We start from the raw sequence: 23,850 nt of genomic DNA, 5'->3' as shown, positions 1-23,850 counted from the left end.
TGCTTTGTTATCGAAAAATCAAAGAGAAAACATACTTTTCCATATTCACTATTGAAAACGTAGCAAAGAAATATAAAATGACGATCTCAGTTTCTACTTTTCGACGATGCGGACGAAAAAGGTCACCTACGCCCAAAATCTACTGATGAATCAAGCAACAAATTGCTCGAGATCGGAAGATTTTAGCCCCCAAATCCATGTTGAATTGCAGTACCAACTGTGGGGCAAACATATCATTAAATTTGGTGTTCACTAAAAATTATGCCTTGGGGTTTCAGGCTCCAGTAGCCCGACCGACGAGAGAGTCCCCAAAGCGAACCACCTGAATAAATTGGAATGGGCTAAATATAAGCCTCAATTGACTTCCAATGAATGAAATAAAGTCTACTGGTCCGACATAGGCATATTTTACTTATTCGGAGCTCATTAATTGGTTCAAGTCTGGCGGATGCCATAAAAGGCTCAGAAATACGAAAACGTTCGTATAGCAGTTTAACACATAGGAGGATGGATTATGGTTTGGGGTTAAATGACCAGGTGGCGGCGTGTTTACCTGGTCATTATCGACAAAATCATGACCAGGGAGGTCTAATTAATCATTCCAAACGATAATTTGAAATTATTTGATAAAAACCTGACTTGGGGAGGAATTTTATATTCCAAAAATGCATTGACTCAAAACAGCTACCCCAATTAATGATGCAAGTTTTTGGAGACCGAAAAGGTTACGCTTCTTTCGTTGGCTGCACAGTCTCCTGATGTCATTCTGATTGTTTGGGCTGCGAGAAGAGAGACCGGTAGGAAACCACTCGACGAAAAACGAGCTTGTCAAAAGTTCGAAACAAGTGTGGCCAACCATATAGAAAAACGTTATAAAGAGCCTTGTCGAATCAATTCCATGGCCTATTTCTGCTCTTATTGCGTCGAGGGGAGGTGCCACGCAATACTAGAAGCAGTGTGTCGCAGTAAAATTGGCCTTTCTTTGCTCTATGATTTTTTAAGTTAGAGGGTGCCAATACTTTTTGCGGGTTAATTTTGCAAATTTTCCAGCAAATTATTTAAAAACTGCGTTAATATAATTTTGAGCAGTAAAACATGATTATAATCGAAAACAACATTAAATTAACTAAATGCGTACAAATTTTCATGCTAATTCGATAATGCATGCCAAAGTTATAGCCAATTTTATTTAGCTTGCGTGGGTGTTGCCAATACTTGTTCCATTGACTGTACATACAGATTTACAGATATATGCGATTTTTGGTCACCATATTTCTTGTGCATTTTCTATTTTCATTGTTTTTCTAATGCCCACTGAAACAACTGTTATAAAAAAATATCAACTTGTGTATGTATGTGAACAACTTATCTCAACATTATTAAATACTACTCCATATGCAAATCCATTGTAATAAAGATATCAGTAAGCTTAGGATCGATCGTTGTTAATTGAGTGAATTTATTGGAAAATTGTGAAATTTGAGCTAAATATTAGTATAAAATACAATAGACCGAGATGTACATACCTATCTAGGCTATTACAATTAAATAAAACTGTGTAAGTACATTTTTGCACAATAAATAATGTCCCTGTTAGCTAGTGTTTTTCCCACTTTTAAAATTATGGTTCATTTATGTTGCCCGAAGTATTTAATGATAGTGGTCCAATGACATAGACTGCGGTCTTTGTGAAACTATTATATTTCTCAGTCGACTGTAAGAAATATAATAGCCGCTGTCCATATTATAAAGTAAAATTGTTATGGAGGTGACCTTCACCACATCCAACATACATTTTGCATTGTCATTCCGCAACACTCAGAAAACAAACCTGTTGTGTTTGTCATTTGTGTTGGAGAGACATGATTAAACCCCGTCGCACAAAATCCTATCGTTTCACATTTAATTAAGTACAACTATTTAAAAATATAGGAATCAATATTTGCATTGCACAAAGTTGAATGTACATTTATTCTCAAACTATTGAAAATCAAGGTATAAGGTTGGATCACGACTGATGATCTTATCGTATTAAATAGACAATTTGTTGCGTGTACGTGATTGACTATATTCTGGATTGATAAGTAATGGATTGATAAGTGATAACATGTAAATAAATCTGAATATTGCAATCCATACATAAATCAGTCCCATTTTCTTGTTGCTAATAATTGTTCAGAATGGATTGGGAAACTCCGGTCGCAAACTTTCCACTGAAAGTTGTGTATTCTGACGGTGTTGAAGTTCAGAATGGTAATCGTGTCACAAGAACCCAAGCTGGAAATAAGCCATCCGTTTCATGGAACGCTGATCCCAATAAAACGTACCTTTTGGCCATGATGGGTTAGAAATATACATTAACATATTTAGCATTAGTTGCAGAGCGACTATTTTTAATTGGTACATATGGGCACACGTAACAAAATTCGTTAAACAAATACATTGCGGAGCTAGTCATAATACTTAATTAAATAATTATTTACTACTAAATGGCATTAATTTATAGACCCTGATGCTCCATCCAGATACTTGCCCTTTTTGGGTGAAGTTCTACACTGGATGGTGATCAATGTCAAGGGAGGAAATGTGACGAGAGGAGAGGAGGTGGTTCCATATGGACCACCCGGACCCCCACCGGGTCAGCATTTATTTTAATTTAAATCAATTTTGAGATGATAAGAAATTAAGACAACCTATAATTCGGTTCACAGGGCTAGGAGCACATCGCTACGTGTTTCTTGTGTACGAGCAACCGGAACTAATTACCGTCGATGAACAAATGAAAACTTCTCGTCTAGCACGAATCCGATATTCAATTCAGGATTTTGCAAAGAAGCATAATCTTGGAAATCCGGTGGCGAAGAATTATTTTCAAACGACTTTTTTCTAAACTAGCACCATTACATTATTATCACAAGGTATTTATGAAGATGCCTTTAGACATTATTGTATGCATGTATGTACTTATGCACTGCCTGAATTTACTGTTATTGCTTTGTTAGATCTCCTTCAATGTCAACTTTAATTAAAATCTGAGGTAACCCTCAAATAACTTGTGAAATTAAGTAAATTTTCATGTTCCAGCCATTTCAAAACGAAATGTACAAATTGAATGTATGTGTTATAAATTGCGTGCGCACAAAGAAAACCTTCGAATAATTAATTGTTATTCACATTTCAATATCTCAATTGCGCGAGGTTCAATGTTAGATGCATCTTAAAAATAAATAAAAGAAATGATACAAAATTCGTTTATCAAAGGTGTGTTCCCCACTGGACTTTCGTGGAGGTGCGCTCCAAAAAAATCGTCATATATCATGATTTTTGAGCAACAACTTGTACAAGTCGTATATCGTGTATGAGTTTTACTGGGTGATTATTCTGGACAGTGAGATTGCGTAAGCGTAGTTTAGTTATGTAACTCAACAAACCAAATGCCCAATGTGGTTTTGGGTGAGTAATGAGTATACCATGATGGCCATGCATTTTTTGTCCTGTCATGCATGATCATTATCATCTGTTTCATTAAATAATATTTTGGCTGTTTGCCCGTTCTCCGTACGATTGTTACAGTAAAATAAAAAGTACAATATAGAAAATATAATGCCCAACAGTTCGACAAAAGCAAAACCGTGGTCTCGAGATGATATCCCAGATCTGACAGGGAAAGTGGCCATAGTTACCGGGGGAACGGGTGGGATTGGCTACGAAACGACACTAGGACTGGCTTCTGCGGGGGCAGAGGTTGTCATCATCGGGAGAAATGAGGAGAAAGGAAAAGACGCCGTCAAACGGATGACAACGACCAAACCCGCAATCAAGGTCTCCTTCGTCCCAGTGGATTTGGGTAATTTAGCTGCAATTTCCGAGTTTGCCACGTAATAAGATGCCATTTTAATGTATTACCTGTGTATATATAATAATATCACGTGCTTATTAATGTATGCCGTCATAACCATGCAGGAAGTTCAATGCTAGAGGAATTGCGTTGGACATATTGGTGAACAACGCAGGAATTATTGGACCCACCACACGACAAACTACCGTTGATGGCTTTGAAGCCGTCTTTGGGACTAATCACTTGGCACCATTTGCACTTACTGCACAGCTACTTCCGTCACTAAAGTACACATACAGATATGTATAAAAAGGAATTGTCGTGCTGAAACCTATCTGAATTTTAATAGAATTATTTATGTATTATTAACAAATTGGATATTTTGGTTTATGCAGGCGAAGTTCTGCAGCGAGGGTGGTGAATGTCTCGAGCGGAATGGCAGGCCTGGCGAAAATTGATTTTAACGACCTTCAATCTGAAAACAAGAAATATTCGGGAAGTGGACTGTACGCACAATCAAAGTTGGCAAATATTCTCTTTACATTTGAACTTCAAAGAAGAAGTGAAGCAAATGGCTGGAATTTAACAGGTACGTGATTTTAGCCATATTTAATAAATGAAGAAGTCATACATTAATGTATATGAAAAAATAATAATAAGTAAACTAAGTGTTATTGTGATATTTATTTTGAAAATTTCAGCATTTGTTGTTCATCCTGGACTGGTTAAAACCGATATGACTGTTGTTCGCCCTGGAAATGATTCATTATTTACTAAAGTTGTCGGGTGGACTTTGATGCCATTTTTCTCCCAGGAGCCTGAGGATGGTGCGAATTCTTCCCTTTTTGCAGCAACTTTTGCAGAAGCAAAGTCGTCCGAATTTTACGTTCCCAATGGATTCCTGGCCATGTATGGTCCTCCCATAGCTATTAGTCCGCCGAAGGCAGCTAAGGATTTGGCAACAGCAGAGAAACTTTGGGAGGTGTCAGAACAATTGACTAAAGTAACGTGGACATAGGGAAACTCCAATGTATAATGTATTTTTATTGTCATTACACGTATATACTCCCAAAAATGTTGTACGAAATTTCAGTATTCCATACATGAAAATCATTCAGTAATAATGTTAGCATTATTTTTTCAGCTTATGCACTTTGTTTGACTATCTTATTACCAAAAGCAATTTATTTAACTCAAAGTCTTTGATCAATTCAATCTTTATTACTTATTTACGTGACTGTGAATCAGCCAAGTGAAGTAATATCTATTATTCAAGTGCTAGCAACTATTACTATCATTTGTTACAATGAAAATTATTAGAGAGATTGATTGAAGAGACTCTGCCATAATAGATAAATAATAAAAGGTTGAACTGAGGATGAGTGGGATGAACGTTTGTATTAACTGACTGATCCTGAGTGTTTGTAACAAATTGCCCAATGTCACAGAATCTGAGTGCTTTTGCAGAAATTAATTCGTGGACATGTTGTTGTGCTTATTCATTGAAGTACAGATATAATTATAAATTGCATTTGTGTACATACGATGCATGTATTTACACATGTACTTAATACTACTTGTTTCATTCTTGAAGATATTCTAAAATATTATTAAAGTCCAAACCTGTGTTTTGTTGATAAGAGAAACATTGTGTTCACTTCCAATCTACTTTATGGAAGTTATTGTGATGGGACTTTATTCTATTTACCATTGCAATTTTTGGAACGCTGATGCAAATGTGACATCAGCATTTCAAAGGTCAAGGGATTCAAAATACATAGATTTAGTTTTCATGAGTATCTCGCCTCTCACGTGTGTCCAAACCATATTGTGTGCAGGAGGAGATCACGAAGGGGAAGAGAGGATAGGAGTGAGGAGCACAGAATGATGATGTACGTCATCATGATCATGAGGGCGTAGTTTGTGCATAGGTAGCGTAAGTAAAGGTAGTGATCAAGTAGGCGTGGCTTATGTGATCACGTATATATAGAGTAAGCAGAGAAGAGAGAAGAAAAGAGTGTAGTTTTAGATTCAGGATCAGCAGGTTAGATTTAGTGATCATCAAGATCAAGTTCAAGGTTTAAAGCTTCGGAAACTTAATAATAAGTTCCTGTCTAGATTAGTAGTTAAAATTAAAATAATAGCATTAGCTCTCCCACGTATTAATAATACGAGCATTTCTGTAAAGTCAATATTTTTCAGTCGGTATTGATGTAAATAAATTTATTAATAATTATTATAAAAAAGTGAGTTTCTACTACAAGTTTATTGCACGACGTCACAAAGAAAAGGGGCATCCGCGAAAGTGGGTGTGAATCAGGACACGCAATCCCATAAAAGAATAGGGAGCGTTACACCATGTGCATTATAAGTATGTAAAATAGTTGGAACCTCGAATGAAAAAAAAATATGAGAGTAAATAAATAGCGAATAATTTGCTGCCGGATTACTCCCAAGAATGCACTCCGGACAGACAGACATGCAGAGGTTTAGTTATTTTTTAGTTAAACAAATTTAAGAGACAGCAGATAATCAACCATGGGAGAGCACCAGAAAGGATGCTTGATTCATCTGGAACATTTACTGGTGGGTTTTCAGGTCGTAATTTTTCTGTAGTACTTTGAGTTTCTGTCGTAGTAGTTGGACTTGTAGGCATGCTGGTTGTTGTGGTTTCTGGATTTTCGCTAATTTTTTCCGTCGAGGGAGGTATAACTGTTGCTTCAGTGGTCACTTCCGTCGATGCTACGTCAGTAGTCACTTCCGTTAATACGGCTTCAGTTGTTACTTCCGTTGATGCAGTAGCTTCAGTGGTCACTTCTGTCGACGTTGGTATTTGTGTGGTTTCAGGAGATGGACTCGGGATATGATACCCTTCCCCCACATGGATAACATATTCTGTCAAACTCTCGTCAGTTGAAGCGCCCTGAATTGTGACATAAACGTGTTTTGTCCCATCATTTCTTAGAACACGCCCATCAGCATCATCTTGATCAGGAATGTAAATAATATTGCCAGTGATGAGGCCATCGTAGATAGCACTATTTGGATTAGGCTCAGAATAAGAGTACCATCCTTCGAAGGCACTATTGGTGCTAATGGAAAGTGTTATGCCATTCGTGGTGAGCCCAATCGCATAATATCTGCGTTCACGGGGTTCAAGTACGCCAGGCGTGGGCTCCACGTTGGGCTCAAGGGTTTGAGGTGTTTGACAAACGGCAAAATTAAGATCATTGGTAATTTCAGGCAATGCATTGTAGTCGTCAACTCTCTTTACCATCTCGTCAATGCCATATGCAATTATTTTCAGCTCGGCTTCGATTATATTTGATCCAATTCCAATTGCGTAGGAAACTATTCTTTCGTTCTGGATCATGGCGACGGCTTGAGACACGCTATACGTTCCTATATTCAGAAGGATATTTGTACTCTTTGCATGAAACATATTTAAAAGTCGTTAGGATTACCAGAATTCGATTCACCGTCGGTGAATGTGAGCATGATTTTTGGAATGCCAACCCTATTCACAGCCTTCTTGAAATATTCCAATCCTGCAACAATGCCGTCTCCCGTTGCGGTCGCTCCGTTTGGATAAGTTACTTGTTTCAATTTGCTTATCATTTCTTCCTTCGTCATTGTGTTATCCAAGTCAAAGTAATGATCAATATCGGAGGCAAACACAAGATATCCTACCCTCATGGCAGTTGCGGGGTCCAAGGTGAAAGTTTCCACAAGGTCGACTGAAAAATCTATGGCTTTTTGAAAGGCAGGCAGGGTTATGCTTCCCGACCCATCCATTACTATGCACACATCAGCAACGCCATGGCATTCAGGCTTGCTTTCAACATCACTAACTTCTTCTTCAAATCTTAAAGTCAATAATATGTTATTTATTGAAATCCCAAAAAATGTTTTTCGCTATTTGAAAAGTCATTTACCGATTAACGTCGCCATTCGGTCTGTAATGGCTTATCCAATATGAGGCTTGTGCAAGAATTGCACTAGGAATTGCGTCGTTTGTCTTCTGACGTAAGAACAACCGCACAGCAATAGCCGAAAATAAAGGTTTCCTTAGATCTGCCCATGTCACGCCATCCCAAGTAATGCCAAAAATTTGTTTAGTTTTATCATAGTAATCTTGTAGATCTGGTATATCTTTTGTTGCCTCGAAATCGACTTCATCCACCTTGACAACAATTAACATTGATATACTCAGTTTTCAAGATAAGATCATATATTTTTAGTTTAAAAAAATTAGCTAACATGCCAAATGCCACCATTGTAGCCGGGTCGGTATGTATCGGAAGAATTTCCAAACCCAGATTCCACCAATGCCAGTCGTTTAAGGAATCCTTGATCTTGAGGAAATATCGCTGCCCTTCCGAGTTTTCGTATCACTGCATCAACGACATCTTTACCTTGGGTATTTTCTTCTAGAGTTGCGTCATAGGATTGACAAATTCCAGGTCGAAAAATACTGAGCCCCACAAATAGTGCGAAACCAAAGAAGTTGAACCTCTGCATTTTAACGATGATAACGTACGAATATACTAAATTGAAGAACGTTTGGCTGAAGCAATTCGTTTTTAAAATGTTGAGATAGTTTGAACTGGACGAGGATTTTATTCTTATACCGGATCAACAGAACGATAAGAGAATTTTATTGTACAATAGGAATTAAGTTAATTCCATCAATTAACCCGGCATATTGGCATTAATTATGTAATAGATGCATACATAGTTATCTGATTTGATTACTCAACTTTATAGTGGGCGAATTATGGGCATATTGTAGTGCATAGTGCATATGCGGCTATGTCACATAATGTGACATAATGTGACTCACATTATGTGTATGTTACTAATCTATTGTCAACAAAATCACAAAAATGTTCTTAAACATTGGCTGAGAAATGATTTCATAACTTACCAATCTCCACGGCTAGTATTTTCCCCAAAAAAATTTTGTAAATACGAAACCAGCATGAATATTAGCAGTGGATTCAGTGAATTTCATGATTTCCTATGATTTGAATAGGCCGATTGGATTTATTTTACGAAACTTGCAATAAACAGATTACTAAAGATTATTAAGCTTGACTTTGGCATAACAATAGTATCATTATTAATATTTCCAATAATTTGTATAAAAAATGTAGAAATGTCCTTTAGAATCATGGACTGAATATTATGCATATAATAATCTATTACACCAATAAAACTTCAAATAAACTTGCGCAATCATATTAAATATTAAATATAATTCATCAGTATCATTTGATTTGATAGTTGTATCTTTCCATAAATTCTTCATCAATATCTTTATATGACTTACGTATTTATCATGTTTCATACGTATGTAGGGGTCCGTATACTCAAAAAAGTTTATAATTGCTTCTTTGAAATAATAAAAAGTAAAGCCAGGAGCTTTTACATTCTTTATTTAAATGGACACTCGTTGGAAACCCATGAAGCTCCATTTAATCTTCTAATCCATTGGAATCCTGAGTACAAAGGACTTTCTAAATTTTCCCAATGCTATTCTTCATCCATTTCTCATAGAAAATGAACTTTGGCCAACTTATCCTTAATTGCACTGTATTATGAGTATCATTATTGATAATGTTGCATTGGTAATGTGATGTAAACTTTACATCACCTTGTAAAGGTCAATTGTACGACTAATAATAATTATAATCTACTTATTCCGGACCACCGTTTGAAATAATGTCTGGTCGCATATTGTGCTTATCATTCATTATTGAATCTTTCATCAAATGTACATGAATGTCAAAGTACATCATGAGTATTACTAGATTCAAGGAATTTAATTTGTACTGCTTTGGAAAGTCATCTGAGAGTTAACACGTAGCATGCGCATGACCAGATATGTTTCATAACTTAAGTAATTTATGATTTAATCGATTTACAAGCGATTAACCACCGGAAATCTGTTGAAGTTTAATTGGAGTTTTTACCCACGAATGTAATTTATAGATAATCGGTCCGAAATTTGAACCTAATGATATGCGCAGTGGGAAACTATGTATTTAGGTAGCAATACTGCGGGTATTAATTCTTAGAAAGAACCAGCTAAATACACTCGAGATAATGTTTGATCTCTACCATAAAACCATTTTTATGCAACAGAAAATTTTTTCATGGATTAAATATATTCGACGAAATTGTGCTGATGAATCAACCGAGTCGCAATTTAGATAATACTTTAAAATATCAATTTTGACAGCTTGATCTGTTGATTTATTCTCTTTACTCGAACCAACGTTAGGATGTCAAGGCTTAGAGCTCAGACCATTGTCAAGGTGAAGTTCGATCAACAGCACAATTTAAATCATGGTGCTTCCAAATACAAAGACGTTCTTATTTCTTTCTACGTGTTGTTGGTTTGCAATTGCAAGTCCCGTACCAACCCAAGAGGATGGGGAAATTGTGATATCAAACAGGGACGAATTTCTGCATTTCTTCGAAACGGAAATACATTGGGAAATTAAAGAATCGGGACCGGCTGGTGGACTTCCTTTAGAACCTGGTTCGCAGTATTGGTACCTCACGAGATACCAGGGTCAAGAAGAGGACGATGGAGCTATCAGTTCTGAAAAGAAAGAATATTCATTCAAATTTTACATTAAGAAACATATTTGCAACTTAACAAAATTGGAGATGTCAATCAAGTATTGCAACTTTGATACGGAGAGCTCCATTTGGCCAGTTCCACGACATAACCACAATCCTGATTACCACAGTTTGAAGACTCACAACTTTCTTAGGTGGGATTATGAACAGATCACGTTGGATGATTCACACGGAACGGTAAGATAATGAAATTAGCTAATGTGCAATGTGGAAGCTTGCGAATATACGATGCAAATACTTTTGAGTGATGCATTTATAGATTGAACTGGGCGGATACTTACATATGGACAGCACGCTATTCATCGAAGAAATTATACTGTGGCACAATGGAAACTATGAATGTTTACGAACAACGACCACTGACCAAATTGAAATAAGCACAACGGAGTACTACCCTACGACAGATCCTCGCAATGATTCATCTACACCGGATCAAGTCTTCACCGAAGTAACTACAGAAGATGCCACGTCGACTGAGCTAACTACAGAAGACGCAAAATCGACTGAGGTAACTACAGAAGACGCCACCTCGACTGAAGCGACTACAGAAGACGCCACCTCAACCGAGGTAACTACAGAGGATGCCACCTCGACTGAAGTAACTACAGAGGACGCTACATCGACTGAAGTGACTACAGAAGACGCCACCTCAACTGAGGTAACTACAGAAGATGCAAAATCGACTGAGGTAACTACAGAAGACGCCACCTCGACTGAAGCGACTACAGAAGACGCCACCTCAACCGAGGTAACTACAGAGGATGCCACCTCGACTGAAGTAACTACAGAGGACGCTACATCGACTGAAGTGACTACAGAAGACGCCACCTCGATTGAAGTGACTACAGAAGACGCCACCTCAACCGAGGTAACTACAGAGGATGCCACCTCGACTGAAATAACTACAGAGGACGCCACCTCGGAAGCAACTACAGAGGACGCCACCTCGACAGAAGTAACTACAGAGGACGCCACCTCGACTGAGGTAATTACAGAGGACGCCACCTCGACTGAGGTAATTACAGAGGACGCCACCTCGACCGAGGTAACTACAGAGGATGCCACCGCGACTGAGGTAGCTACAGAGGACGCCATATCGACGGAAGTAACTACAGAGGACGCCACCTCGAGTGATGTAACTCCAAAAGACGCCACGTCGACTGAAGTAACTACAATAAATGATATTTCAACTGAACCTTCCACAGAAGAAACAACAATTGATGGTATGTATGCACTTGAATTGCAACAAACTTATGTACATTACTTCATGCTTGTTTTTTGCTGGTATAGACAATCCTTGCCACTATTATTCTAACTCTGTGTCAACTTGCCTTGGAAGTGGTTGCTCGTACTGCGCTGGGGATTTCTATGATAGCTCAAAATGTGATACGTATGAAAACCTGGTAGTGAACGGATGCAGCGGGATATGTGGCGTTCCCCCCGTAAATGTTATAATTGATCCAAACCAACCCCAAAACCCAATACAAAATTTGACGCTATGTCCAAACGAGAACAAAACCTTCACTGTCACGTTTAAATTAGAATCGCACCCGGTTGACATCTACGTTCTTCTCGACCTATCAAGATCAATGGATGACGATCGCGATAATCTAATGCAGCTTAGCTCACAACTAATTAGCGCAGTTCAAAATATGTCAAATGATTTCACCCTGGGATATGGAGGGCACGTGGACAAACCGTGGTTCAACTTCGGATCTCGACTCGCAGGAGAGTATGCATAACTGTTTCTGAATATTGACGCTTACGGTAATTCCTGGATGGACTATAATATTTATTTTGAAATTACAGTTACAGCTTTAAGAATCACTTATCGCTAACGAAAAGTGTAGAGGAATTCAGGTCGGCGGTGTCGGTCAATCCTGTTCTAGATGGCGCTGACTTACCAGAAAGTCAACTCGATGCTATGTTTCAAATAGCAGAGTGCACTTCTGAAATTGGCTGGAGATTTAATTCCCGACATATTCTGCTGTTGTTAACAGATGATGCATATCATAAAGCTGGAGATGGAAGGGTAAGGTCCACTTATTTAGCAATAGCATAAATGACGTAATTGAAGGTGTTTAACACACTGTTGGACATGTTCATAAAATTCAACGGGTCAGTAGAGGTCAATTGACATAAAAAGTCTCATAATGCCACCTGAACTTTTATTGTTTTTAAAATGGTAAAATGGTAAATCAGCAAAAATCTTGGCCCAATAATTGACTTGAAATTCGAGTTTAATGAGTGAGCCATCAGCAAAATCGAAACATTGATTTTTCCCACTTGGATTGGAAATTTTTTTGACAAATTTTGTGATTCAATTGGCAAGCTTTTTAGGGATAACTGCATTTTTATGATAATCTATAATGAAGAATTTATCATAACCCACTTTCCCCGACATAATAAATAAGGTTACACCCACATCAACTTATAAAATTGCAATTTTTGAATACAATCTAATTCTAAAATCTAAAATTGATTACTTGTAACTGATTACAAATTTCAAGTAAATTAGGCCAAGAATGAAGAAAACATTTTTTCAAACATTTATAAATCATACAAATCCAGGGGGACGCATGAGATTATCAGATTATCCTTTCTTTTTTATCAGTTTAATTTTATTGGCCAAAGCCACAGTAACTGATGACTCTTAAACATTGCGTTAAATGATATTGCATCTAGTATCCAAACCATTAATCGTTTAACTCGTTTACAGAGATTTGGACTCTCAGTTTTCAATCGCCGGTGTGCCTTATCTCCAGCCGGTTTGTACACTGGGGAAGTGACCTATGATTATCCCTCCGAACAGGACATCATAAACGTGTTTAATGACAAAAAGATAACTCCAATATTTGGAATTACCGAACTTTCGACCAGACATTACGAAAATCTTCAAAGGAACATTCCAAACTCTGCGATTGGTGTGCTAAACACTGATTCTTCCAACGTTGTTGAGCTCCTGGTTAATGAGTACAAGAAAATCGAGCAAAAGACGATTCTGGAACGAGATGGTGTGGATGACGGAAGTCTAAATATTCGATATTTCTCCAGTTGTAATGGTGACACGGTCGAAGAGACGAAGGTTTGCGACTCCCTAGCTGCAGATGGTAGCGTCACATTCACCATCTCGATTAACCTGAAGGATTGTCCCGTAGCACGCAATCCGGATGACGAGAAGTTGGTTAGAATTCAACCAAAGGGATTATCAACTGCCTTTCAAGTTGCATTCAAGACAATTTGCAAGGAGGATTGGGAATAAGCGAATTTGCCCAATATTACATTTTAAGGCGTGCAAGACTTATGTACATTATTATATACATATTTCATAATGTACTTTCATCCAAACCAATGATATGTAAATCCTGAAATACAATAATAAAGGCAAAAAACTTCTGCATTATAAATACGCGTAAAAATACGCCGTACTGCTTTCTCATTTTCGAATATGATGTGCATACGCACACCGCGTTAATAAAGTACGTATTAAAATATATTATCTGTATAAATTTATATGTACACATGTATAATATAGTATATCTAATTCCATGACATTTACATATGTACATATGTTTGGAGAAGTTTGAAATAAAGTAACTGCAGACAATCATTCGTATTATGAGCTTGACAAATCTTAGAAATTTAATTCATGCATAATATAAACACGACTTTGGGTACCTTATCTGAGCACAAACAATTTGATTAAATGTCATAAAATATATTACATCAGCCTCTACATATTTATTTTATGCAATTGAAAGTCCGTGTGGGTGAAAAGTTATTACATGAAAAATTGAAATGCGCCGTCTGCAACGTCAAAATATCTAATCCCAAATCCCAACAAATGAGCATTTGGGGAAGAATACAGGGATACAATTTTGACGCAGATCCGACTTTATTACGTCCCAATTAATAAATTGATAATCCGTTCAATAAATTGTGCAAAAACTCAAAGTAATCCTTTATTACCAGAATTTTTGAGCATTCGTTGCACTTGAGTTATATAATGTTTGTTATCAATACATTTATAAGTTTAGTACACCCATAAGTATCATATAAACTAATAATTCATGTTCATCCAGGTTTGGATTATCTTGATTGCACAGATTCTACATATATGACAGGGTGTCATAGGTACGAGATTTTCAGTGTCAAGGTGACTTTACTGCATAAAACTTACTTTACTCGGAATATGGCTACGCTATATTTAGTATGGGTAGGAGCATTACTTGTCCTTGGCTCTGTAGTATCTGGTCAAATTCAAGACGACCAGGCAATAGTGATATCGGACAGAAATTCTTTTCTTCGGTACTTTGATACAGAAATACACTGGGAAATTAAAGATTCGGGTCCGGTTGGTGGGCTTCCACTGCAGCCTTCTTCCCAATATTTTTACATCACTAGAGACCAGGGTCAAGATGACGATGGAAGCGAGCATTCTGAATTTTATCATTTCATATTCAATGTGGAGAAGCATATTTGCAACTCAACCACAATGGAATTTTCAATTAAATATTGTAATTTCGATACGCGCACTACGATTTGGCCAATACAAGTGGCTGGCGACTCTGGAGATGACTTTCACACTTTGAAGTCCCACCATGTGTTCGTTTGGGATTACGAGCAATTCACCGTAGACATTTCGTTAGGAGTGGTAAGTTCAATAAGTGGGCACCATTAATAAGCAATTTAACGTAAAATTAAATTTAGCTGTATTTTAATTTAGGTGGAGATAGCTGGTATTCTTGATGTGGATACCGAATTGTTAATTGATGAAATAGTTCTATGGCACGATGGAAATTATGACTGCCTTCCACCAACCCCTACAACACTATCAACTGATCACACTACCACTGAGACCACTACAAATTCAATAACAGATACAACAATGGAGCAATCCACGACAAATACTGATCTTACAACGTTAAATACGGACCACTCCACTACCGACGCCAGAACTTCTACGGATATCATCACTGACACAACACCAATTTCAGAAGATCCTCCGACTACTACCTCTTTGTCCACTGACGATCCATTTACAACGTCCACGGATGATCCACATACTACCGACTCAACTACAAACGATCCAAACTTGTCAACTACAAGCCATCCAAACTTGTCAACTTCGAATGCCCCACATACTACCGATTCAACTACAAGCGATCCAAACTTGTCAACTGCAAGCGATCCAAACTTGTCAACTTCGGACGATCCACATACTACCGATTCAACTACAAGCGATCCAAACTTGTCAACTGCAAGCGATCCAAACTTGTCAACTTCGGACGATCCACATACTACCGATTCAACTACAAGCGATCCAAACTTGTCAACTTCGGACGATCCACATACTACTGATTCAACTACAAGCGATCCAAACTTGTCAACTTCGGACGATCCACACACTACCGATTCAACTACAAGCGATCCAAACTTGTCAACTTCGGATGATCCACATACTACCGATTCAACTACAAGCGATTCAAATTTGTCAACTTCGGACGATCCACATACTACTGATTCAACTACAAGCGATCCAAACTTGTCAACTTCGGACGATCCACACACTACCGATTCAACTACAAGCGATCCAAACTTGTCAACTTCGGATGATCCACATACTACCGATTCAACTACAAGCGATTCAAATTTGTCAACTTCAGACGATCCACATACTACCGACTCAACTACAAGAGATCCAAACTTGTCAACTACAAGCGATCCAAACTTGTCAACTTCGGACGATCCACATACTACCGATTCAACTACAAGCGATCCAAACTTATCAACTTCGGACGATCCACATACTACCGACTCAACTACAAACGATCCAAACTTGTCAACTACAAGCCATCCAAACTTGTCAACTTCGAATGCCCCACATACTACCGATTCAACTACAAGCGATCCAAACTTGTCAACTGCAAGCGATCCAAACTTATCAACTTCGGACGATCCACATACTACCGATTCAACTACAAGCGATCCAAACTTGTCAACTTCGGACGATCCACATACTACTGATTCAACTACAAGCGATCCAAACTTGTCAACTTCGGACGATCCACACACTACCGATTCAACTACAAGCGATCCAAACTTGTCAACTTCGGATGATCCACATACTACCGATTCAACTACAAGCGATCCAAACTTGTCAACTTCGGACGATCCACACACTACCGATTCAACTACAAGCGATCCAAACTTGTCAACTTCGGATGATCCACATACTACCGATTCAACTACAAGCGATCCAAACTTGTCAACTTCGGACGATCCACACACTACCGATTCAACTACAAGCGATCCAAACTTGTCAACTTCGGATGATCCACATACTACCGACTCAACTACAAGCGATCCAAACTTGTCAACTTCGGACGATCCACATACTACCGACTCAACTACAAGCGATCCAAACTTGTCAACTTCGGACGATCCACACACTACCGATTCAACTACAAGCGATCCAAACTTGTCAACTTCGGATGATCCACATACTACCGACTCAACTACAAGCGATCCAAACTTGTCAACTTCGGACGATCCACATACTACCGACTCAACTACAAGCGATCCAAACTTGTCAACTTCGGACGATCCACATACTACCGATTCAACTACAAGCGATCCAAACTTGTCAACTTCGGACGATCCACATACTACTGATTCAACTACAAGCGATCCAAACTTGTCAACTTCGGACGATCCACATACTACCGATTCAACTACAAGCGATCCAAACTTGTCAACTTCGGATGATCCACATACTACCGATTCAACTACAAGCGATCCAAACTTGTCAACTTCGGATGATCCACATACTACCGATTCAACTACAAGCGATTCAAATTTGTCAACTTCAGACGATCCACATACTACCGACTCAACTACAAGAGATCCAAACTTGTCAACTACAAGCGATCCAAACTTGTCAACTTCGGACGATCCACATACTACCGATTCAACTACAAGCGATCCAAACTTATCAACTTCGGACGATCCACATACTACCGATTCAAATACAAGCGATCCAAATTTGTCAACTTCAGACGATCCACATACTACCGACTCAACTACAAACGATCCAAACTTGTCAACTACAAGCCATCCAAACTTGTCAACTTCGAATGCCCCACATACTACCGATTCAACTACAAGCGATCCAAACTTGTCAACTGCAAGCGATCCAAACTTGTCAACTTCGGACGATCCACATACTACCGATTCAACTACAAGCGATCCAAACTTGTCAACTTCGGACGATCCACATACTACTGATTCAACTACAAGCGATCCAAACTTGTCAACTTCGGACGATCCACATACTACCGATTCAACTACAAGCGATCCAAACTTGTCAACTTCGGACGATCCACATACTACCGACTCAACTACAAGAGATCCAAACTTGTCAACTACAAGCGATCCAAACTTGTCAACTTCGGACGATCCACATACTACCGATTCAACTACAAGCGATTCAAATTTGTCAACTTCAGACGATCCACATACTACCGACTCAACTACAAGAGATCCAAACTTGTCAACTACAAGCGATCCAAACTTGTCAACTTCGGACGATCCACATACTACTGATTCAACTACAAGCGATCCAAACTTGTCAACTTCGGACGATCCACATACTACCGATTCAACTACAAGCGATCCAAACTTGTCAACTTCGGATGATCCACATACTACCGATTCAACTACAAGCGATTCAAATTTGTCAACTTCAGACGATCCACATACTACCGACTCAACTACAAGAGATCCAAACTTGTCAACTACAAGCGATCCAAACTTGTCAACTTCGGACGATCCACATACTACCGATTCAACTACAAGCGATCCAAACTTATCAACTTCGGACGATCCACATACTACCGACTCAACTACAAGAGATCCAAACTTGTCAACTACAAGCGATCCAAACTTGTCAACTTCGGACGATCCACATACTACCGATTCAACTACAAGCGATCCAAACTTATCAACTTCAGACGATCCACATACTACCGACTCAACTACAAGAGATCCAAACTTGTCAACTACAAGCGATCCAAACTTGTCAACTTCGGACGATCCACATACTACCGATTCAACTACAAGCGATCCAAATTTGTCAACTTCGGACGATCCACATACTACCGATTCAACTACAAGCGATCCAAATTTGTCAACTTCGGACGATCCACATACTACCGATTCAACTACAAGCGATCCAAATTTGTCAACTTCGGACGATCCACATACTACCGATTCAACTACAAGCGATCCAAATTTGTCAACTTCGGACGATCCACATACTACCGATTCAACTACAAGCGATCCAAATTTGTCAACTTCGGACGATCCACATACTACCGATTCAACTACAAGCGATCCAAATTTGTCAACTTCGGACGATCCACATACTACCGATTCAACTACAAGCGATCCAAATTTGTCAACTTCGGACGATCCACATACTACCGATTCAACTACAAGCGATCCAAATTTGTCAACTTCGGACGATCCACATACTACCGATTCAACTACAAGCGATCCAAATTTGTCAACTTCGGACGATCCACATACTACCGATTCAAGTACAAGCGATCCAAACTTGTCAACTTCCACGTCGAATGAACCAGGTACGACAATTTATAGTCAAACATCTGTAAGCCATGAATTTTCCACACAACCAACGACTTCGAATATGCCTGATGAGACGACCGGCGTTGGTATCCATAGATAAATCGATTTGATAGAGCTTGATGAATTTGTTCTAATTACTACTTTATGTGCTTGGTAGGATTAGAATGTTCTGCATTCTCTCACTCAATGTCCGAGTGTCTGAAAAATGGTTGCTCCTTCTGCACGTCAAATACATACACGGGTTTTCTATGCGACACGTACGCTAACCTAGAACAAAATGAATGCAAAGGAATTTGTGGAGAACCTGCCATTAACGTGATGGTTGATCCAGAACTAGTGTCATCACGACAGACGCTAACATTGTGTCCAAATGAAAACAAAACGTTTACAGTAACATTTAACTTACAATCTCACCCAGTAGATGTTTATGTCCTTCTCGACCTCTCTGGTTCAATGGCCGATGACAGGGAGAAACTAATCCAATTAAGCTCCCAACTATTAGCAGCAGTCCAAAATATGACGGACGATTATCGCTTGGGATACGGAAGTCATGTGGATAAGCCATGGTTTAATTTCGGTTCACATCTTTATGGAGAGTAAGATAAATACGCAAACACGTAGTCTACATAATTATTTATCATGCCATTGAATTGCATTCCCTTTTAAATGCGTATGATTATTTATCGTGTTACAGTTACAGCTTTAGAAACCATCTACGACTAGCCAACCTCAGCGAGGGCGAGTTTAGTTCAGCCGTGTCGGGCGCACTAATAAAAGATGGCGGAGACACTGCAGAAAGCCAACTGGATGCCATGTTTCAAATAGCAAAATGCACTTCTGAAATTGGCTGGAGAAATAATTCCCGACATGTTTTGCTATTATTGACAGACGCACGTTATCATAAATCACCGGATGGGATAGTGAGGAAAATACATATAGATGCATACATTTGTCAAATACTTTATGTATGTATGTCCAAATCCGGTATTAATTCAATATATCATTATGTCACAGCGGTATGGTTTGCAACCCTTCAACCGTGCCTGTTCTCTCAATGGAGATGGTTTATACACTGGAGAAGTAACCTATGATTATCCCTCCGAGCAGGATATCATAAACGTGTTTAGTGAGGAGAATATAACTCCGATATTTGGAGTCACCGAATTTTCGACCAGACATTACGAAAATCTTCAAAGGAACATTCCAAACTCTGCGATTGGTGTGCTAAACACTGATTCTTCCAACGTCGTTGAGCTCCTGGTTGATGAGTACAAGAAAATCGAGCAGAGGACGACGCTTGAACGAGTTGATCAGGATGACGGAAGTCTAAATATTCGATATTTCTCCAGTTGTAATGGTGACACGGTCGAAGAGACAACGATTTGCGACGAACTATCTGCAAATGGTACCGTCACATTCACCATCTCGATTAACCTCAAAGATTGTCCCGTAACACGAAATCCGGATGACGAGAAGTTGGTTAGAATTCAACCAAAGGGATCTCCAACTCAGTTTGAAGTTGCATTCAAGACAATTTGCACGGAGCATTGGGAATAAACAAAACACTTAAGTCTAATGTTTCTTGTGTAGAATTATCAAATTGGAATGTCAGGTTGGTTCATTTCAATAGAGGTGAACCAGAACACAAATTACGAGATATTCTAAATACTTTTAGTTGGTATTTATGCATTTTGTCCCAACGAGAATTATTTTTAGTGAATATCTATGTACATATGTATATCGTTGTGGTCATAAAAATATTATATCATCCAAGTTAATCGTATTTCGAATAATTTCGGTAAACTTCACATTTGGCGAAAGGTGCATATAAAAACACATCTCAATATGAAACCATCATTCTCAGTCACAACTGCTTGATGTACATAAACCAATGCGGTAGGTTTCTGTCCAATGCAGATAAGTAAATTTGTTTGCATTGTTAATTAAAATGTCGGCTCGTGCTCAAAATTCGGTTTTAAACACTTGAGATCATACATTTATCTTTATTGAATCGAGCCAATCGAGGTGATACTGCCGAGTACCATGATAAGTACAACGACAGATGTACGTCAGCTTAGTCACGTTCGTTTAGGGTTTTAGTCAAGGTTGATCTTTGCTGTAATTGATATTGAAAAATCATAGACGCAGATTTAAATAAGACTTTCGCTTCATAATTTATTAAGAGGTAAATTTGGCACCACGCTAAGTAGTGTTTTCATCTTAAAAAATATCTAAGTGATGCAGTATTTTTACGTATCAAATCATTTCTACGTGAGGTAAGGTAAGAAATCACAATGTAGTAAATATTCACTCTCTTGTTAGAATGGCATACAAATTCGCCCCTGCCGGAAAGGATGACGTTTCCGATTTGTCTATTCTTGTAAATCGCTGCTACCGAGGAAAGGATCTCGGAGGGTGGACAACCGAGGCAGATTTTCTTGGCGGGATCAGAACCACGCCTGAGATGCTGGAACAACAGTTAAAAGAAGAATACTTAACCATGATCAAAGCTGTGGACCCCGTCACTGGAAAAATTGTGGGATGCGTGTACTGTAAAGTGGACGGCACTTCAGTTCACTCGGGAATGTTGTGCGTGGAGCCTTCAATTCAAGCAAAAGGACTTGGGAAAATGCTGATGCAGGAAGTTGACAACTTTGCACTCAACAACAACTGCACTTCCGTAACTATTGATGTCATTAGCATTCGGGACTCACTTATTGCGTTTTACGAGCGAAGAGGATTCAGGCCAACGGGCAAAACAACGCCTTTTTCAAAGTTTGGAGTTGGAGACGCCAAAAGAGAACTTGTATTTCAAGAAATGAAAAAACAATTATAAACACAGAATGTAACTGTTGTTAGATACAATAATAAACATATTATACAATAACGTACGTATTTATCATATACATATTTATAATATTAAATTTCTGAGTAAATTTAGCAAGGCCTTTACAAATAATATTCTAACAAGGACAAATGAAATTGTCAGATTGATTTACACGTACAAATATGTATATGTAAATATGTACATAATGCATCCAAACATAATTGTTTTTGACAATTTTTAGCCACAGCCAGGGCTTATGTAACCATCTTCACATCACGATAACTTCAAATTTATCTAAACGCCTATAAATTTAGAATATGTACACTGTTTTGAACGATCAGCTAGTTATGCAAGCACATTGCGATCAACACTGGCTCGGGCTTTACATATATGCAAAACTTTATTGAAGGTTTCAGTCCAAGGATTCCATATATACATAATCTCAATCAAGCAACCTTACCTAACTAGCCCATTGTTACACTTTCATCGATCAACGTTTAAGAACAATTAGGTCAAAATTTGCACACCAGATACATCACTCCTATTTAAAGGAGCGTTGTTTGGTGTTTATTTTCATATACCGATTTATTGCACACAAACATCACGAATTTGGAAAAAAATGGGACGTGTTAGAATAACGTGTTGGATTCTTCTTTTGCAATCCTTATCGGTTTTTGCGGAGGATGAGAATGATGTGATAATTCAAGCTCCAGATGTCACACCGTTTGGAAGATGGGGACGGATGGAAAACTGTTCTCAGGGACTATTTGTAACTGCATTTCAAGTCAAGGTAAATACTTTCAGTAGTTATTAAATTATTGGGTAAAGTATTTTAGGAGATTTGGTGTACAAAGGAACCATTAGAAATTATTATGCATTCACATCCAATTTGACATGATGCGTTACAATATTTAGTCGAACGTTACTCGTTATGCTGATAACACATGCATGTACAAATAGGTCGAGGGAAAGCATAGTATTGTCGACGACACAGGTCTCAACGGGGTTCGTTTCTACTGCGGCACACCCACCACGTTGGAGGACGAAGCTGGTCAAAGTTATTTAACCTGGGAAAATGTGACGAGCAGTGTCGGATTATTTGGTCACTGGGGCCACGTGAATAACTGCACTACTTACGCAGTCGGATTTGATCTTGAAGTTCAAGAACCACAAGGAAAATATAAAGTGCGTTAGTAGATTTGGCATTGACATAAATATTGTGCCTCGTTTCTATAAAAGTATTTTTTTCTCTTTTTAGGATGACATTGGTGCATCTAATTTAAAGGTGCTTTGTGCGGATGGGGCTCAAATTGAGGGCTACTTTAATAATGGAGAAGGCCACAAATTTCACAATGTCAGTTACACAGGTGTACAGAGGTGCCCAACGGGTTATGCTTTGTGTGGTATCAAGACAAAAGTGGAAATTTATCAAGTTTTGGGTAACATTGTTAACAATTAGTAACAAGTACAATTATAAATTTTTAGCGAAACTAACACATTTTTCTGTGTTTGTAAAATACAGGAGACGATACAGGATTGAATAATATTGCTGCAAAGTGTTGCTCACTTACCGACGTCATTCCAATTATCGCTGGATAACTTTTCAAAAATTAGCATACGGCAAAGATGGACACATATTTAAGACATGCCGAATAAATGAGTGGATAAAAATAACTTATGGAAATATTTATTGACAATAAGCATAATACGTTTAGTATCGTTTATATCTCAAAAATTTATTTTTTTCTATGCACTTCAATAATCTATCAAATATGTAGCTACTGTTTAACTGACAATTCCACTAAAATGTCAAAAAATTTGATGAATAAAAACAAAAGTGACCAAGTTTGACGTCAAAACGAGATTGGATTTAGAAAATCAACTA

At 38.2% G+C, this 23,850-nt stretch overlaps 7 protein-coding genes across 14 annotated transcripts; 6 read left to right on the top strand and 1 right to left on the bottom strand.

Moving 5' to 3' along the window:
* Positions 1–1,741: 1,741 nt before the first annotated feature.
* LOC110860380 (protein D2) lies at positions 1,742–3,247 on the top strand. 3 transcript variants are annotated; one of them, XM_022109429.2, is made up of 4 exons: positions 1,742–2,343; positions 2,507–2,638; positions 2,712–2,918; positions 3,003–3,247. In XM_022109429.2, exons 1-3 carry the CDS (start codon positions 2,181–2,183, stop codon positions 2,888–2,890), a joined length of 474 nt encoding a protein of 157 aa, XP_021965121.1. In that variant the 5' UTR covers positions 1,742–2,180; the 3' UTR covers positions 2,891–2,918; positions 3,003–3,247. The 3 variants fall into 3 exon arrangements, with proteins under 3 accessions (XP_021965121.1, XP_021965116.1, XP_021965109.1); XM_022109424.2 differs by having other exon boundaries at positions 1,749–2,084; positions 2,180–2,343; positions 2,712–3,247; XM_022109417.2 differs by having other exon boundaries at positions 1,749–2,109; positions 2,180–2,343; positions 2,712–3,247.
* Positions 3,248–3,448: 201 nt separating this feature from the next.
* LOC110856497 (dehydrogenase/reductase SDR family member on chromosome X) lies at positions 3,449–5,215 on the top strand. The gene is made up of 4 exons (XM_022104980.2): positions 3,449–3,878; positions 3,964–4,125; positions 4,234–4,427; positions 4,540–5,215. Exons 1-4 carry the CDS (start codon positions 3,604–3,606, stop codon positions 4,854–4,856), a joined length of 948 nt encoding a protein of 315 aa, XP_021960672.1. The 5' UTR covers positions 3,449–3,603; the 3' UTR covers positions 4,857–5,215.
* Positions 5,216–6,338: 1,123 nt separating this feature from the next.
* Positions 6,339–9,019, bottom strand: LOC110856486. Its single transcript, XM_022104969.2, has 4 exons — positions 8,099–9,019; positions 7,774–8,021; positions 7,303–7,703; positions 6,339–7,240 (listed from the first exon to the last, which is right to left on the bottom strand). The coding sequence occupies exons 1-4, from the start codon at positions 8,357–8,359 to the stop codon at positions 6,339–6,341; spliced, it is 1,812 nt and encodes a 603-aa protein (XP_021960661.1). The 5' UTR covers positions 8,360–9,019.
* Positions 9,020–10,105: 1,086 nt separating this feature from the next.
* LOC110863403 lies at positions 10,106–14,099 on the top strand. The gene is made up of 5 exons (XM_022112702.2): positions 10,106–10,666; positions 10,749–11,712; positions 11,780–12,221; positions 12,299–12,521; positions 13,209–14,099. The coding sequence occupies exons 1-5, from the start codon at positions 10,190–10,192 to the stop codon at positions 13,749–13,751; spliced, it is 2,649 nt and encodes an 882-aa protein (XP_021968394.1). The 5' UTR covers positions 10,106–10,189; the 3' UTR covers positions 13,752–14,099.
* A 521-nt stretch (positions 14,100–14,620) lies between these two features.
* LOC110852853 (dentin sialophosphoprotein) lies at positions 14,621–22,033 on the top strand. 6 transcript variants are annotated; one of them, XM_035856584.1, is made up of 7 exons: positions 14,621–15,143; positions 15,216–19,050; positions 19,105–19,134; positions 19,296–19,734; positions 19,833–20,058; positions 20,153–21,323; positions 21,461–22,033. In XM_035856584.1, the coding sequence occupies exons 1-6, from the start codon at positions 14,682–14,684 to the stop codon at positions 20,693–20,695; spliced, it is 5,535 nt and encodes a 1,844-aa protein (XP_035712477.1). In that variant the 5' UTR covers positions 14,621–14,681; the 3' UTR covers positions 20,696–21,323; positions 21,461–22,033. The 6 variants fall into 6 exon arrangements, with proteins under 6 accessions (XP_035712477.1, XP_021956682.2, XP_035712486.1 ...); XM_022100990.2 differs by having other exon boundaries at positions 14,622–15,143; positions 15,216–15,708; positions 15,895–19,134; XM_035856593.1 differs by having other exon boundaries at positions 14,622–15,143; positions 15,216–17,874; positions 18,139–19,134.
* Positions 21,462–21,974, top strand: LOC110863468 (N-acetylaspartate synthetase). Its single transcript, XM_035859726.1, has one exon. It carries the CDS (start codon positions 21,462–21,464, stop codon positions 21,972–21,974), a length of 513 nt encoding a protein of 170 aa, XP_035715619.1.
* A 496-nt stretch (positions 22,034–22,529) lies between the features above and the next one.
* On the top strand, positions 22,530–23,829 carry LOC110849517 (vitelline membrane outer layer protein 1 homolog). Its single transcript, XM_022096933.2, has 4 exons — positions 22,530–22,755; positions 22,926–23,150; positions 23,224–23,404; positions 23,488–23,829. Exons 1-4 carry the CDS (start codon positions 22,585–22,587, stop codon positions 23,562–23,564), a joined length of 654 nt encoding a protein of 217 aa, XP_021952625.1. The 5' UTR covers positions 22,530–22,584; the 3' UTR covers positions 23,565–23,829.
* Positions 23,830–23,850: the final 21 nt, after the last annotated feature.

Source organism: Folsomia candida, unplaced genomic scaffold (genome assembly GCF_002217175.1).
Source record: "Folsomia candida strain VU population unplaced genomic scaffold, ASM221717v1 Fcan01_Sc001, whole genome shotgun sequence".
Taxonomy (NCBI): domain Eukaryota; kingdom Metazoa; phylum Arthropoda; class Collembola; order Entomobryomorpha; family Isotomidae; genus Folsomia; species Folsomia candida.
Note: the sequence above shows the minus strand (reverse complement) of the source record. Positions and strands in the feature narration are given on the sequence as shown.

Bases quoted from the DNA above. Each gene is read 5' to 3' on its own strand.
- LOC110860380 (XM_022109429.2), top strand. From the start codon at position 2,181: ATGGATTGGGAAACTCCGGTCGCAAACTTTCCACTGAAAGTTGTGTAT. The intron at 2,344-2,506 runs GTTAGAAATATA...ATTAATTTATAG, and splicing joins GTACCTTTTGGCCATGATGG to ACCCTGATGCTCCATCCAGA. The intron at 2,639-2,711 runs GTCAGCATTTAT...TTCGGTTCACAG, and splicing joins ACCACCCGGACCCCCACCGG to GGCTAGGAGCACATCGCTAC.
- LOC110856497 (XM_022104980.2), top strand. From the start codon at position 3,604: ATGCCCAACAGTTCGACAAAAGCAAAACCGTGGTCTCGAGATGATATC. The intron at 3,879-3,963 runs GTAATAAGATGC...ATAACCATGCAG, and splicing joins GCAATTTCCGAGTTTGCCAC to GAAGTTCAATGCTAGAGGAA. The intron at 4,428-4,539 runs GTACGTGATTTT...TGAAAATTTCAG, and splicing joins AAATGGCTGGAATTTAACAG to CATTTGTTGTTCATCCTGGA.
- LOC110856486 (XM_022104969.2), bottom strand. From the start codon at position 8,359: ATGCAGAGGTTCAACTTCTTTGGTTTCGCACTATTTGTGGGGCTCAGT. The intron at 8,022-8,098 runs GTTAGCTAATTT...ATTGTTGTCAAG, and splicing joins ACAATGGTGGCATTTGGCAT to GTGGATGAAGTCGATTTCGA. The intron at 7,704-7,773 runs GTAAATGACTTT...ATTGACTTTAAG, and splicing joins CCGAATGGCGACGTTAATCG to ATTTGAAGAAGAAGTTAGTG.
- LOC110863403 (XM_022112702.2), top strand. From the start codon at position 10,190: ATGGTGCTTCCAAATACAAAGACGTTCTTATTTCTTTCTACGTGTTGT. The intron at 11,713-11,779 runs GTATGTATGCAC...TTGCTGGTATAG, and splicing joins AGAAGAAACAACAATTGATG to ACAATCCTTGCCACTATTAT. The intron at 12,522-13,208 runs GTAAGGTCCACT...ACTCGTTTACAG, and splicing joins ATAAAGCTGGAGATGGAAGG to AGATTTGGACTCTCAGTTTT.
- LOC110852853 (XM_022100982.2), top strand. From the start codon at position 14,682: ATGGCTACGCTATATTTAGTATGGGTAGGAGCATTACTTGTCCTTGGC. The intron at 19,135-19,295 runs GTACGACAATTT...TGTGCTTGGTAG, and splicing joins TTCCACGTCGAATGAACCAG to GATTAGAATGTTCTGCATTC. The intron at 20,059-20,152 runs GTGAGGAAAATA...ATTATGTCACAG, and splicing joins ATAAATCACCGGATGGGATA to CGGTATGGTTTGCAACCCTT.
- LOC110863468 (XM_035859726.1), top strand. From the start codon at position 21,462: ATGGCATACAAATTCGCCCCTGCCGGAAAGGATGACGTTTCCGATTTG.
- LOC110849517 (XM_022096933.2), top strand. From the start codon at position 22,585: ATGGGACGTGTTAGAATAACGTGTTGGATTCTTCTTTTGCAATCCTTA. The intron at 22,756-22,925 runs GTAAATACTTTC...ATGTACAAATAG, and splicing joins TAACTGCATTTCAAGTCAAG to GTCGAGGGAAAGCATAGTAT. The intron at 23,151-23,223 runs GTGCGTTAGTAG...TTCTCTTTTTAG, and splicing joins AACCACAAGGAAAATATAAA to GATGACATTGGTGCATCTAA.